This window comes from Cervus elaphus, chromosome 3, assembly GCF_910594005.1.
Source record: "Cervus elaphus chromosome 3, mCerEla1.1, whole genome shotgun sequence".
In the NCBI taxonomy this organism is placed as follows: domain Eukaryota; kingdom Metazoa; phylum Chordata; class Mammalia; order Artiodactyla; family Cervidae; genus Cervus; species Cervus elaphus.
In genome coordinates this window covers 39,649,847-39,666,170 of record NC_057817.1, presented here as the reverse complement: position 1 = coordinate 39,666,170, position 16,324 = coordinate 39,649,847, and the positions used below count along the sequence as shown (strand labels likewise).

At 37.5% G+C, this 16,324-nt stretch overlaps 1 protein-coding gene across 3 annotated transcripts in view; it reads left to right on the top strand.

The window, feature by feature from the left end:
• Positions 1–16,324, top strand: part of LRRK2 (leucine rich repeat kinase 2) — a 192,152-nt gene that overhangs the window by 55,508 nt on the left and 120,320 nt on the right. For all 3 annotated transcript variants that reach the window (XM_043886930.1, XM_043886939.1, XM_043886919.1), the window contains exons 15-19: positions 2,269–2,413; positions 2,549–2,688; positions 5,039–5,167; positions 5,242–5,412; positions 14,153–14,411. In XM_043886930.1, coding sequence (XP_043742865.1) covers positions 2,269–2,413; positions 2,549–2,688; positions 5,039–5,167; positions 5,242–5,412; positions 14,153–14,411 — 844 coding nt within the window. The remainder of the gene's footprint in view (positions 1–2,268; positions 2,414–2,548; positions 2,689–5,038; positions 5,168–5,241; positions 5,413–14,152; positions 14,412–16,324) is intronic.

Genomic DNA, 16,324 nt, shown 5'->3' with positions numbered 1-16,324 from the left:
ATCAATTCTACAGTGCTCAGCCTTCTTTATGATCCAAGTCTCACATCCATACCTGACTAATGGAAAAATCATAGCTTTGAATATATGGACCTTTGTTATTGATGTGATATCTCTGCTTTTTAATAAACTTAAGAGGTTTGTCATAGGTTTCCTTCCAAGGAGCAAGTGTCTTTTAATTTCCTGGCTACAGTCATGGTCCACAGTGATTTTGGATCCAAGAAAATAAAATCTATCTCTGCTTCCACTTTTTCCTCTTCTATTTGCCATGGGGTCACAAAGAGTCGGACACGACTAAGTGACTGAACTGAACTGAACTGAACTGAATGGGACCAGATGCCATTATCTTAGTTTTCTGAATGTTGAGTTTCAAGCCAGCTTTTTCACTCTCCTATTTTATCCTTGTCAAGAGGCTCTTGAGTTCCTCTTCACTTTCTGCCATTAGAGTGGTATCATCTACATATCTGAGGCTGTTGATATTTCTGCTGACAGTCTTGATTCCAGCTTGAGATTCATCCAGCCTGACATTTTGCATAATGTACTCTGCATAGAAGTTAAATAAACAGAGTGACAACACACAGCCTTGTCTTACTCTTTTCCCAATTTTGAACAAGTCAGTGTTCCATGTCCGGTTCCAGCTGTTACTGCTTGACCCACGTATAGATTTCTCAGGAGACAGACAGGTAGGGTGGTCTGGTTTTCCATCTCTAAGAATTTTCCACAATTTGTTGTGATCCATACAGTCAAAGGCTTTAGCATTGTCAGTGAAGCTGAAGTAGATGTTTTTCTGGAATTCTCTTGCTTTCATCAGGATCCAGCAAATGTTGGCAATTTGATCTCTGGTTCCTCTGTCTCTTTGAAGCCCAGCTTGTACATCTGGAAGTTCTTGGTTCACATACTGCTGAAACCTAGCTTGAAGGATTTTGAGCATAACCTTGCTAGCATATGAAATGAGTGCAATTGTACGTAGTTTAAACATTCTTTGACATTGCCCGTCTTTGGGGTTGGAATCTGACCTTTTCTAGTCCCATGGCCACTGATGAGTTTTCCAGATTTGCTGTCATATTGAGTTTAGCACTTTAAAAGCATCATCTTTTAGGATTTTGAATCTCTCAGCTGGAATTCCATCACTTCCACTAGCTTTGCTTGTAGTAATGCTTCCTAAGGCCCACTTGACTTCACATTCCAGGATGTCTGGCTCTAGGTGAGTGACTACCTAGAACATCATGAAGAGCACCATGGAAAAGCAGAGTGTAAGTGGTAAATGTCACAGACATTGAAAGAGGGGAGGTGTGATTGTGATTGTCACATGATTGGAAAGTGTGTTGTTGATTGTTTTCTTGTTAGTCAGTGAGAAGGATGGCCTTGGAAAAGTAGTGGCTTCTATTAGAATACCTGTCAAATAATGTCAAATTCTGGAAGAATTGAATTTAAAAGGTTGGAAGAGATTAAGATTCTTGACTTTTAAGGCAGAAACATTTATATTAAGGTACTAGTCCTGACTGTGCTATGCTTTGATGCTCAGTCGTGTCCAGCTCTTTGTGACCGCATGGACTGTAGCCCATCAAACTCCTCTGTCCATGGGATTCTCCAGGCAATAATACTGGAGTGGATTGCCATGCCCTCCTCCAGGGAATCTTCCTGACCCAGGGAGCGAACCCAGGTTTCTTGCATTGCAGGTAGATTCTTTACTGTCTGGGCCACTGGGGAAGTTCTAGTCCTGACAATTGTTAGCTATGTGACGAGCTCTTTTTCCTGCATCTTTAAAGTTGGCGAACCTATTGTACAAAACTTGATGGGGAATAAATGAGGTATAACATGTAAACGTATAAAGAGTAAATTCTCAGTTAGTATTTTCTATGATGAGGGACAGCATTGCATTTTTATGGTTAAGAGTTTATGTTGTGATAGCAAATGTCTTTGACTTGGTATCTTCTCAGCAGTGTACAATCTACATTCAATGAACTCATCTTTTAATGGGAATCATATTAGTATATATTTAATAAGGATGCTCTGAAAAGAAAAGCACGTGAAATTACTTAGTACAGTGCCTGGCGAAGAAGAGGTACTTAATAAGTGCAAAAATGTTAGCTCTTATTCTTAATAATAAATAAAAGTAATTAGCGATACAAGGTAGAATCAAGAATGGTAATTTTATTTGGACTCCTTAGTTTATGTTTCATCAGCCTATAAGCTGGCTTTAACTAAGGTAAGTATTAGAATTCATTTTTTAACACAGCAAATATTCTTAATTATCCTTTTGACTTTTAGTTCATTGGAAATCCTGGGATTCAGAAGTGTGGATTAAAAGTAATTTCGTCTATAACACATTTTCCTGATGCATTAGAGGTGTTATCCCTGGAAGGTGCTATTGATTCGGTGCTTCATACACTGCAGATGTATCCAGATGACCAAGGTTGGTACAACTGAAGTCAGGATTTAGATTTTTATAGGCCTTTAGCTATTAGTTGGACATGCTTAAATTTTTTCTTCAGTTTTTGATATTTAAAACAGTGCATTTTATTATTATTTTTTTCTTTTATTTTTCTAGAAATTCAGTGTCTGGGTTTAAGTCTTATAGGATGTTTGATTACAAAGAAGAATTTATGCACGGTAACTGGGTATCTGCTGGCGAAAATTCTGATTTCCACCCTACAACGATTTAAGGATGTTGGTGAAGTACAGATAAAAGTATGTGCATTATCTTGAAGGGAATTGAGATCTTGTATGGATTTCTCTTTCAGAGCAGCTGGTGTAACTCCTACTTAGCATTAATGGGTATATTCTAGCTAATTGAAAACCGTTTATCATTTCATACTATTTTTATTATAGTAGATGAAGAGAACTGGGTTGAATTTCAAAATATTGTTATGTTTCATTACTAAATCTCTAAAATTAGTACGTTTGTCATTTATCTTTTCTATGAAAAGAGCAGAGCACATGCTAAAGAAATTTCAGCCAGCTGGGCTTTATTTTCTTTGTTGTTGTTCAGTTGCTCAGTCATGTCCAACTCTTTGTGACCCCACGGACTTGGACTGAAGCACTCCAGGCTTCCCGGTCCTTTGCTGTCTCTGGAGTTTACCCAAACTCAGGCCCATTGAGTCAGTGATGCCATCCAACCATCTCATCTTCTGTCATCCCCTTCTGTCCTCACTCTTTCCCAGCATCAGGGTCTTTTCCAATGAGTCAGCTCTTTGCATCAGGTGGTCAAAGTATTGGAGCTTCAGCTCCAGCATCAGTCCTTCCAATATATATTCAGGGTTGATTTCCTTTAGGATTGACTGGTTTGATCCCCTTGCTGTCCAAGGGACTTTTATTTGCTTAGATGTTATATAAATAAAGGTTACAATTATTATGAAGTTTGTCATTCTCTGTGTTTTATTTGAGCTGCTTACTTAGTAATTTTTCCCCTTAATTTTGTTCTTGCAGTGAAACAATATTTTAAACATTCTCCATTAAGCAAAATTTAAAATGCAATCTATATTAGCTGTCTATGAGGAATCCAAGATATTGGTTTAGGATTAATTCAGGGAAGATGAAGTAGTAAATTATTTCAGAGTCCTTTTATTTTAATGTTAACAAAACAAGTTTGTTTGTTTTTTAAGAATTTCTGACTTGGTTGTAGTGTTTTTGGTAATGAAGTTTACAGCTTTCATAAACCATACTCAGCAAATATTTTCAAAAATGGCAGCACTGACCAGGAGTGAAAATGTCTAAGCTCTGATTTTTGCACAAATATTATTAGTAAATGGGAAAATGCATGTAAGTTTTTAAATTATAAAGTGCTGAACATATAGCATTCTTAGATTAGAACCAACAATGGGTTTTGGTTTTCTGTAATGTGCCTGAACCTAGGTTGACTAAAGCCAAGACAGAATTAATTGTAAGTAATCCGAGGTAAAGTAAATTATTTTGTGCAGGTATGAAGCTCTCACTCAGTATTTACTCATCTAGGCATAAATTTTAAAATTTTTATGTAGAGGTTGTAAACTGTTGACCAGTGGGCTAAACTTTGCCTGCCCACATACTTTATTTGATGGTTCAGTGCTTGTAAGTTTTGAGTTTGAATTATATGCCTTCTCTGTGTTTGTATTATCTGCTTTGCTGCAGCAAATGTTAGGAAGCATTTATAGAAATGTTAGGAAGCATTTATAGAAGCATTTATAGAAACTTAGCGTCTTAAGAGCTCAAAATAATGATTTTTAACATTTAGATGATCTCATTAATATATTTTGGAAAGATAAAAATTTTAAAAGTAAAACTGATCTTTGGTGAATGTACCCAATGTATATAATAGGCAAGTCTAAAGTTCATTCTTTCTTTAAAACATCACATAAATAGAACCTAGACAACTCTTTTTTTTAAATTATTATTTATTTATTTATTTATTTTTAGAACCTAGACAACTCTTTGAGTGGTTCTAAAATGTAATGGTGTGTCCGATCAGTTCCTTATAAATGATTTGCTAAAAGGATGTAAATCTCAGAGTGTCTTTAGAGCTTTTCTAAAATGTACTCATGATGAACACAGTCTAGGAGCTCACATTTGTCTGAGATTAAAATTTCAGAAGATAACACAAAAAATTGTTGGGGGAAGTGCTAGGCTCTCTACAGAACCTGATCTGCAGTCTTGTATTAAAGAACTCCAGTCACTGATCTATTAGAACAGCTGACTCTGCTGTTCTAATCCTGATTAATATCTAACTTCCAACCTGTAGGTATGGCTTTAGGCAAGGAATCTTTAAAAACCAAATTTTGGTGAATTAGGTGTTTTAGGTTTTTTTCCTGTTTGGCTAGACTAGAGTTTAGCATCTTTATTCTCTGTGTGCATCTTCTTATTTCATAGTAATGAGAGAGCAAAGTGTATTTATTACATTATTTCAAAGTTTACAGCTTTAAAGTACAAGCCCAATAAATGATTCTACTTAGCTAAGTGAACACCCCATTTTAAGTACCGTATATAGTCTCTCTTTTACATCATTTGTTTATTCTTTTTTGTCCATAATTACCTTGTTACTATTATTTTTTGGTCACACTTTCAGGGATTTCAAACAGTCTTGACAATACTGGAATTGTCAGTGTCTTTTTCCAAGCTACTGGTGCATCACTCCTTTGATTCAGTAATATTCCATCAGTTGTCCTCCAGTATCATGGAGCAAAAGGATCAACAGGTACAGTGTTTTTTATCTGTATTCTAACTGTTACACATTTCGCTGACTCTAATCCTCACTTCCATTCTTTTTAGTTTCTAAACCTTTGTTGCAAGTGCTTTGCAAAATTGACTATTGATAATGAGTTAAAAAGTGTGTTGCTGGAGAAAGCATGTGATCAGAATAACAGCATCATGGTTGAATGCTTGCTTCTGTTGGGAGCGGATGCCAATCGAGCAAAAGAAGCAACTTCTTTGATTTGTCAGGTAAATATTCAAAGATTCACTTTTGTCTTTTTTTCTATGACCCTGCTATTGTATAGCTCTTACCTACATTGTATGATTCTTCACTACAGAATTTAGCAGTTTATGGCACAATTGCTTGTAATTTGTAGTAGAATTTAGATTCATAGAGTTTCAGAAATAGCGTATTTCTTTAGGTATTATCAGCTAATCATTCCCTTTACATGTTTACCTACTTTGTTAAGATGATAAATAACTTTTAAATAACTTTTAAATGTGTCTCTGTGCAAATCACTTTCCAGGGACACACCACACAGTTTTATTTTGTTTTGAGTCATCTTTTAAGAATTTTCTTTCTGTTTTCAACTTCTCTGTCTAGAAAGTTCTGCCCTCAGGCCCACCCCAGGTGGCCCCGTAGGCTGTGCACTGCACACTTTGGGGTCTGTCCACATTGACCTTCCTGCTGTGGGCCATCCTGCAATTGAGTGGCACTGTGGCCCTGCCTTCCTTCTCTCCCTTCCCTCCTGTGCTGCGCAAACACATCTATCTAATTCTTCTGCTCTGCCTTCAAAATGTAAACCAAATTATTTGTCCTCAATAAAGCTCTTCCCATACTTCCTGACCTCCATACGAAATAAAGATTTACTTGCTGTGTAAGTCCATGACACTTTTTGTACACCTCTTTATGGTTTGTGAGTTGTGTGAAGGTAGAGATGTACAGTGTTCATCTGTGTTATCTGTGTTATCATTCAGAATATCTAACTCACTGTTGTAGGAATTCAGTTAAATATCAGAGTGCATTACATGTCATTTCTAGTTTGTCTTCACTGTATAAATTTTAGAGTTTGCAGTAGTATTCAGGTAGCCCTATGTATATTTTCTGGATAATAATATTTCCAACAAAACAATTATGTAGTGATTTAATATGCATTATTGACTGGATGAAGCACAAGCTGGTATCAAGATTGCTGAGAGAAATATCAATAAACTCAGATATGCAGATGACACCACCCTTATGGCAGAAAGCAAAGAAGAATTAAAGAGCCTCTTGATAAAAGTGAAAGAGGAGAGTGAAAAAGTTGGCTTAAAACTGAACATTCAGAAAACTAAGATCATGGCATCTGGCCCATAACTTCATGGTGAATAGATGGGGAAACAGTGGAAACAGTGATAGACTTTATTTTTGAGGGTTCCAAAATCACTGCAGATGGTGACTGCAGCCATGAAATTAGATACTTGCTCCCTGGAAGAAAAGCTATCACCAACCTAGACAGCATATTAAAAAGCAGACACATTACTTTGCCAACAAAGGTCTGTCTAGTCAAAGGTATGGATTTTCCAGTAGTCATATATAGATGTGAGAGTTGGACTATAAAGAAAGCTGAGCGCCGAAGAATTGATGCTTTTGAACTGTGGTGTTGGAGAAGACTCTTGAGAGTCCTTGGACTGCAAGGAGATCCAACCAGTCCATCCTAAAGGAGATCAGCCCTGAATATTCATTGCAAGGACTGATGCTGAAGCTGAAATTCCAGTACTTTGGCCACCTGATGTGAAGAGCCGACTCATTGGAAAATACCCTGATACTGGGAAAGATTGAAGGTGGGAGAGGAAGGGGATGACAGAGGATGAGATGGTTGGATGGCATCACTGACTCAATGGACATGAGTTTGATCAAGCTCTGGGAGTTGATGATAGATAGGGAGGCCTGGCATGATGCACTCCATGGGGTTGCCACGAGTTGAACATGACTGAGTGACTGAACTGAACTGAACTGAATATGTATTATTAAATAACCAGCAGAGTGATGTGTTTTTCAATAATTTACTTTTAAAGCCTCACTTTATTCAATCTCCTGCTCGCCTATAGGTTCAAATCAATTTGTCAACCATAAGATTAAGGTAGTACTACTTAGCAATCTACATAAAAGGAAATTGAATCTGTAACTCATTCTCATGCAGTTAACTCATTCATTAAAGCCAAATGCATAATCAAATTATTTAAATTTAGTCAAATTTCATCTAAGCAGGCAACATTGAAAATAGTTGCTTCTCTGTTACTAAAGGTAATAATTAAATTATTTCCCTCAATAATTTAATGTTTTTATTGTATTTCTTTTGTGTGATCTTCAGATCATTATGTTAATGTTACTTGGATATGGCAGAGAACTGAAAGGGAGCTTCCTCCAGGTCTTTCGTAGAGAAAACAACTCACCTAAAAGCCGTTAAGTACAGTTACTCTACATTCTGCACAGGGACTGCTTTCTACTTTCCTCTCAATTTATTCAAATCTTTCTGTCCTAAGGCTTTTTATTTTCTTCTTCCCAGTTCTTTTGAACTTAATGTGCTTATTTCTGTCTTTTCTTCTTAAAACAAAATCAGATCTTTAAATGTAAGGAATTTATCCTGGTTGTCAGAGATTATTTATATCTAACAAATAGTAAACATTGATTTTTGTGGGTAGACTGTTAGAACACACCTTATTTTGTACAAAGTAGCATAGTCAAGACTTACCCAGGTACCAATGTTGCATTATTAAGGGTGGAATTAATCTTATTAGGCTTTCGGAGGATTAATATTGGGTATGAAAATGCATGAATAGAGACATGAAAATAAGACTTATCAGGTCATGGTGGGAAGAGCAAGTATAATGAATGCTGAATAAAAATAACAGCAAGCTCTTCTGTGGTGTTCATTGCCACCTGGGCCCTGCTCTGAGTCCTTTACTTAATAAAATCCTTTACTTACTCCTTTACTTAATAAAATCCTGACAACAACCTTAGGAGTACGCCTAGTATTATCTTATTAGGCATGTGAGGAATTGAGGCACAGAAAGGTTAAGTAACTTGCCTGAGGAGTAACTAACTTTCCAGGTAAGTAGTGGAAAATCTGCCTCCCTTGTGCCTGCTTTAATCTGTTTACATAACAGATTCATGATAGTGGTGGTGGTAGGGGAGAGGGTTGTACATTCATTCTTGAATGCTAGCTTAAAGTGCTTGGCTTTGATTGTGAGCTGCATTATTTATAAATTAGAATAGAGAGAGAAGATGGGAAAGGATAGTAAATTGCACTTGGATTATATATATTTGAATTATCCCCATTATTAAAATACAGAACTGTGTATGAAAGTGTTGGTCTGTCAGTCATGTCCGACTCTTTGAGACCCCATGGACTGTAGACCTCCAGGGTCCTCTGTCCATGGAATTCTCCAGACAAGGATACTGGAGTGGGTTTCATTTTCCTTCTCCAGGGGATCTTCCCAATCTAGGGACTGAAGCTTGGTCTCTGACATTGCAGGCACATTCTTTTACTGTTTGAGCACCAGGGTATCTGAGCAGTATTTTTTTTTCCCTTTCATGAATTATTTTCCTAATTTTATTTTATTTCTTTTGTCTGGTATAAAAGACAAATATTTCTCTCTTCATGTCACCATATGTCAGAAATCATCTTGGATAGTTTGGGTCCCCCAAGGAAAATTCTGCTATAAAATCTATTGAGCATCTTCTCTGTGGAAAGCACAGTGCTAGATAATTAGTAAAGAATATAAAAGGGGTGTTCTGCTTCAACGTAGTTTCAAAGGGTCAATTGGGAGTTAAGAGAGTAAAACATAAATCACCTTAATAGAAGGTAGGCAGTAAATACCATAATTTAGAGAGAAAAGTTTGCTGGACTCCAAGAGAAGGCATTTGTGATTGAGTTTTTTTGTCCACTTCTTCCCTCCCTTCTTCCTTTCCTTCCTTCCTTTAAAATTTCCTGTGGGCCCTTAGTGAATTTTGTTGTTTTTCAGTCACTGTGTTGTGTCTGACTCTTTGTGACCCCATGGACTGTAGCCTGCCAGACTCCTGCAGATTTTCAGTAATTCGCTAAGTTAAATATATTCTGTAGGCGTTGTGCTAGGTTACAGAGGTGCAAATTGAATTGCAGCAGCATCCATGCCTTTCATTCCAGTTATCAAACAGATAAACATGTCTGGTTCAGTGTGCTAAGTGCTGTGTTAAACAAAATGGGATGGGCTCTTGAGGAGGAAGGGTGTGTAGCCTGGGAGGTTATAGCAAGGACTTAGTGAAAGAGACTTTAAAGCTATTCCTTCAAGAGTGAATATTTTTTTCCTGGATGAAGAACAAAATTAGACATTGGAGGCTATACAAATAGCATAAATGAGGTTTGAAAAATTGCTTGTTGTATTTGACGGAGTGTCCTGAAGCAGAAAGGTTTTAGAAGATTTTAAAATAGTACAATGACTTGATCATATCTAGACTAGAAAAGTACTATAATGGTTCTTGGGAGAACAGATTGAAGATGGGGGTGTTCCTGAAGGCTGGTGGGCATTTAGTTGGTTCCATCAAACCAGAGCACTGTCCCCTCAAACTTCTTGGACACATGTTCAGTTCAGTTCAGTCACTCAGTCGTGTCCGACTCTTGGTGATCCCATGGACTGCAGCACGCCAGGCTTCCTTGTGCATCACCAACTCCCAGAGCTTGCTCAAACTCATGTCCATCGAGTCAGTGATGCCATCCGACTATCTCATCCTCTGTCATTCCCTTCTCCTCCTGCCTTCAATCTTTCCCAGCATCAGGGTCTTTTCCAGTGAGTCAGTTCTTTGCATCAGGTGGCCAGAATATTGGAATTTCAGCTTCAGCATCAGTCCTTCCAATGAATATTCAGGACTGATTTCCTTTAGGATTGACCTGTTGGATCTCCTTGCAGTCCAAGGGACTCTCAAGAGTCTTCTCCAACACCACAGTTCAAATGCATGAATTCTTCGGTGCTCAGCTTTTTTTATGGTCTAACTCTCATATCCATACATGACTGCTGGAAAAACCACAGCTTTGACTGGATGGACCTTTGTTGGTAAAGTAATGTCTCTGCTTTTTATTGTGCTGTCTAGGTTGGTGATAGCTTTTCTTCCAAGGAGCAAGCATCTTTTAATTTCATGACTGCAGTCACCATCTCCAGTGATTTTGGAGCTCCAAAATGTGTTCGGACACATGTTAATTCTGAAGAATTCAGGAATTTCCCTCAACCAACTTTTCCCCCTGACCTGGTACCCTGAATATTAAGATCTTTCCTTTTATTTATTTAGACTTTTAGTGATATATTTCACTTAATCAATATATTCAAAATATTACTAAATGAGTTTGTGATATATCCAAAATATTCAACATATGATCAGTATAAGGATTATTAATGAGATATTTTACATTTTAAAATACCAGGTCTTCAAAATCCAGTGGATATTTTACTCTTTTTTTTTTTTGATATTTTACTCTTAACAGCTCATTTGACACTTATAGCAAATTTCAAGTGCTTAATAGACCACATCGGGCTTCCCTGGTGGCTCAGACTATAAAGAATCTACCTGTAATGTGGGAGACCTGGGTTTGATCCCTGGTTTGGGAAGATTCCCTGGAGAAGGGCATGGCAATCCACTCCAGTATTCTTGCCTGGTGAATTCCCATGGACAGGGAAGCCTGGCGGGCTACAGTGTGTGGGGTCTCAGAGTTGGACATGACTGAGTGACTGGGCCCACAATAGACCACATTGGACGGTGCCAGCCTCAAGGTTCAACCACTGCTTTCTCTGGTGGTTGGAAGGGTGGGAAGAGACATATTTGGCCCACGGACACCATCACCTCTGATTAATCTCTGCTCCTGCCTTAAAAAAACAATCACTTTTAAAACTAATTTTTATTTTTTTAAACTTTTTTTTGTTATGGAAAATTTTAAACATACACCAAAGTGGAAGGAATAGTGTAATAAATCCCTATGAATCCATCAGTTATCTTCAAGAATTATCAATGCATGTCTAATCTCATCTTGTGTGTATCATTCTCACGTCCCTTCTCCATTTTTTTTTTAATATGGTAGATTCTTTTTGGTTATTTAAGTACTATAGCAATATGTACAGTCAATACCAAACTCCCTAATTGTCCTTCCTCCCCAGGTAACTGTAAATTTGTTCTCTAAGTCTATGAGTCTGTTTCTGTTTTGTAAATTAGTTAATTTGTATTTTTTTGGGGGGGAATTCTGCATATAATGATATCATACAATATTTCTCTTTCTCTGTCCAACTTCCTTCACTCTGTATGACAGTCTCTAGGTCCATTCATGTTACTGCAAATGGCATTATTTTGTTCTTTTTAATGGCTGAGCAATATTCCAATGTATATATGTACCACAACTTCTTTATCCACTTCTCTGTTGATTGACGTTTATGTTGCTTCCATGTCTTGACTACTGTAAACAGTGCTGCAATGAACACTGGGGTGCATATATCCTTTTGTACCATGTTTTTCTTGGGTTTATGCCTAGGAGTGGGATTGCAGGATCATATGGTAGCTCTATTTTTAGTTTTTTAAGGAACCTCTATACTATTTTCCACAGTGCCTGCACCAATTTACATTCCCACCAACAATGTAAGAGGGTTCCCATCTCTCCATACTTTCTCCAGCATTTATTGTTTGTGGATTAAAAAGAATATATTTATTTATTTATTTTTGACTGCCTTTGTTGCTGCACATGGGCTTTCTCTAGTAACAGCAAGTGGGGGCTACTCTCTAGTTGTGGTGGGTGGACTTATAGTGGTGGCTTCTTTTGTTGCAGAGCATGAGCTCTGGGGCATGTAGGCTTTAGTAGTTGGGGTGCATGGGCTTAGTGGCCCAAGGCATGTGGAATCTTTTGGACCAGGGATCAAACCCACATTCCCTGCCTTGGCAGGTGGATTCCTAACCACTGAACTCCTGAACCACCAGAGAAGTCATCTTCTGTGGATCTTTTGATGATAGCCATTCTGACCGTTGTGAGGTGATACCTCATTGTAGTTTTGCTTTGCATTTCAGGATTAGTTTAACATACTGAACATCTTTTCATGTGTCTCTTGACTGTATGTTTTCTTTGGAGAAACGTCAATTTAGGTCTTCTGCCCATTTCTCTAAAATTTACAAAAACAACTCATGAAACTTAATATCATCAAAACAAACAACTCAATTAAAAAATGGGCAGAAAACCTAAATAGATATTTCTTTCTTTTTTTTAAATCATTAGTATTAGGTTGTGAAAGGACCACAAGCTTTGGCATCTGCAGATTTGATTTCAAATCCAAGTGTCTTATGAAGTAGCTCTTAAGATTTTGGACAAATCACATATTTTTCCTAAATATTCATCTATAAAATGGGAGTAATACTTTTTATGGCATAGGGTTTTTTAAAAAATAATTGGAGATCATTTGTTTACAGAAGGTAGCACAATACCTGACATCATAATTTCATTATTTATGATTTCATTCTTGTAGTTGATAGCATCATATTCTATTGCCTTTCAGAGAAAGCTTTTGCTGGGGTTGGGCCAGTACGCTATGCTGCAGATTGCTAAGGCTTCTCTCTGTTTACTGTGGTCACTCGAATTTTTCTAGCAGTTACCATGTTAATCCACCTTGAGGACATGCTCTGAAAACATAACTTTCAGGAAAAGGTCGAAAACTGACAGACAGCATATATCTTTGTAGAAATTCAAATTCTTGTCCTGGAAAACCAGTGACTGATGACTGTCGTTGGCATGTGACATTCGTGAATTTAATAATATTTATATTCAAACTTATTCTATGTCACAAATGAAGGCAAGGCATTTGCCAAGTAAATGAAGTCGCATTTGCTATGTTAAGGTACCAGTTTCCCAGATATCTTCCAATAAGCAAACAAGTCCAGAAGGTGTGAGAAATGTGTAAATTGATGGAGCCTCAGGTATTTTGACTTCAAGCCTATAAGTTTTACTTTGTATCATGTTGTCTTTTTCATGGTAAGTGGCTCTCACATGGCAGATTTAATTTATGCTTCTCTGATATTTGTGGTGCTAATCTTACTTTATTTTCCTAATTTACTTCAAGAATGAGTTTTGCCTTATTTTATTCCATTCTAAATTTAAAGACCAGAAAGCGAAGAGGAACTAAAGAGCCTCTTGATGAAAGTGAAAAAGGAGTGTGAAAAAGCTGACTTAAAAGTCAACTTTCAAAAAAACTTAGATCATGGCATCCAATCTCATCACTTCATGGCAAATAGATGGGGAAACAATGGAAACAGTGACAGACTTTCTTTTCTTGGGCTCCAATATCACTGCAGTTGGTGACTGCAGCCATGAAATTAAAAGATGCTTGCTCCTTGGAAGAAAAGCTATGATAAACCTAGGCAGCATATTAAAAAGCAGAGACATTACTATACAACAAAAATCCATATAGACAAAGCTGTGGTCCTCCCATTAGTCATGTATGGATGTGAGAGTTGGACCATAAAGAAAGCTGAGCACTGAAGAATTGCTGCTTTTGATCTGTGGTGTTGGAGAAGATTCATGAGAGCCCCTTGGACAGCTCGGAGATCAAACTAGTCAATCCTAAAGGAGATCAGTCCTGAATATTCATTGGGAGGACTGATTCTGAAGCTCCAAAACTCTGGCTACCTGAATGAAGAACTGATTCATTGGAAAAGACCCTGATGCTGGGAAAGATTGTAGACAGAGGAAAAGGGGGCAACAGAGGATGAGATGGTTGGATGGCAACACCAGCTCAATGTACGTGAGCTTGAGCAAGCTCCGGGAGTTGGTGGTGGGCAGGGAAGCCGGGTGTCAGTGGGGTTGCAAAGAGTCAGACACAACTGAGCAACTGAACTGAAAATTTAAAGATTCAGGGGAAACTCCCACCAAGTTTGATTACCAGTATTAGAAAGGAAAATGATTTTTTAAAAAAAAATATATGCTTACCTTCTCTTTTTCTTTAATAGGTATGTGAGAAAGCAAGCAATCCCAAACTGGTAGAATTGTTACTGAATAGTGGATCTCGTGAGCAGGATGTCCGGAAAGCTCTGACAATCAGCATTGGGAAAGGCAACAGCCAAATCATCAGCTTACTCTTGAGGAGGCTTGCCCTGGATCTGGCCAATAATAGCATCTGTCTTGGAGGATTTTGTATGGGAAAAATTGAACCTTCCTGGCTTGGTCCTTTATTTCCAGATAAGACATCTTATTTAAGAAAAGAGACAAGTAAGGATTTTCAAGCAAGTTTTGTAGAAGGTTTAATTTTAGTAGTATTTTTAAAAATCACTAATCTTTTAGTTTTCATTCCATTTGGTGCAACTTAAGTCAAAAATATTGTAAAGGCTTGGCTTTTTTCCTTTTTTTGATCATTCAATGCTGAAGTTGACATTATATTTAAGTTCCTTATGACCCAGCAAATCCATATTTATAAAAGTAAATTAAAACTGAGATCTTTCTGTGAGGTTACTTTTCTTTGTTAAGTATTTTAGTTTTTATTATAAAATAATCTACGTGCCTTTAAAAATAGAAAAACTTAAATAGCATAAGGAAGAAAATAATAGTAACTTACTGTTTTACCTATAGGTAATCAATGTAGATTATTTTTTCCCCTGGACTTGCTATATGCTTACATATGAATTAAAATATATATGTAGAAATATACGTATGTACTTTGCATTTTCAAGTTAGTATACTTTGCATTTCACTTAAGGATGTGTTTTCTAGTTAATATAGGTCTTGTATATAGTAAGTATGTTGATGACAGTTATCATTGGTATCTATAATAGTTCATTTTGAATAGAAAAATTTGGTTATAAATTATGTTGATAAGCATAGGTGGAAACAGGCATGTCACATATTATTGATATAAATTCAAACTGTCCTTTTGTAAGGAAAATTTGGCAATATCCATTAGTGTTATGGGGCTTCCCTGGTGGCTCAGATGGTAAAGAATCCACCTGCAATGCAGAAGACCCAAGTTTGAGTCCTGGATTGAATCCCTGGTGAAGAAAATGGTTGCCCACTCCAGTGTTCTTGCCTGGAGAATTCCATGGATGGAGGGGATGACATCACAGACTTAATGGACATGAGTTTGAGCAAACTGCAGACATAGTGAAGGACAGGGAAGTGTGGCGTGCTGCAATTCAAGGGGTCGCAAAAAGTCTGACACGACCTGGTGACTGAACAACAGCATTAATATTTTAAACGTACATCCATGTCCTTTTTTAAAGTACATGTAATTTAAAAAATTGACATTTTAGGAATCAGTGAACTAAAATGGACTGGAATGGGTGAATTTCCTTCAGATGACCATCATACCTACTACTGTGGGCAAGAATCCCTAGAAGAAACAGAGTGGCCCTCATAGTCAACGAGAGTCCAAAATGCAGGACTTGGGTGCAATTTCAAAAATGCCAGAATGGTCTCTGTTCATTTCCAAGGCAAACCATTCAGTTTCAGTCCAGTTGCTCAGTAGTGTCTGACTCTTTGTGACCCCGTGGACTGTAGCACGCCAGGCCTCCCTGTCCATCACAAACTCCCGGAATTTACTCAAACTCATGTCCATTGTGTCAGTGATGCCATCAACCATCTCATCCACTGTCGTCCCCTTCTCCTCCCACCTTCAGTCTTTCCCAACATCAGGGTCTTTTCCAGCGAGTCAGTTTTATGCATCAGGTGGCCAAAGTATTGGAGTTCCAGCTTTTGCATCAGTCCTTCCAATGAATATTCAGGACTGACTTCCTTTAGGATGGACTGGTTGGATCTCCTTGCAGTCCAAACCATTCAATAGCACAGTAATCACAAAAAACCATTCAGTATCACAGTAATCCAAGTCTATGCCCCAGATACCAATGCAGAAGAAGCTAAAGTTGAAGGGTTCTATGAAAACCTACAAGACCTTCCATAACTAACACCAAAAAAAGATGTCCTTTTCATCATAGGGGAATGGAATGCAAAAGTAGGAAGTCAAGAGATACCTGGAGTAACAGGCAAATTTAGCCTTATGGTACAAAATGAAGCAGGGTAAAGGTTAACAGAGGTTTGCCAAGAGAACATACAGGTCATAGCAGACTCCTCTTCCAATAGCACAAGAGGTGACTCTACACATGGACATCACCAGATGCTCAACACTGAAATCA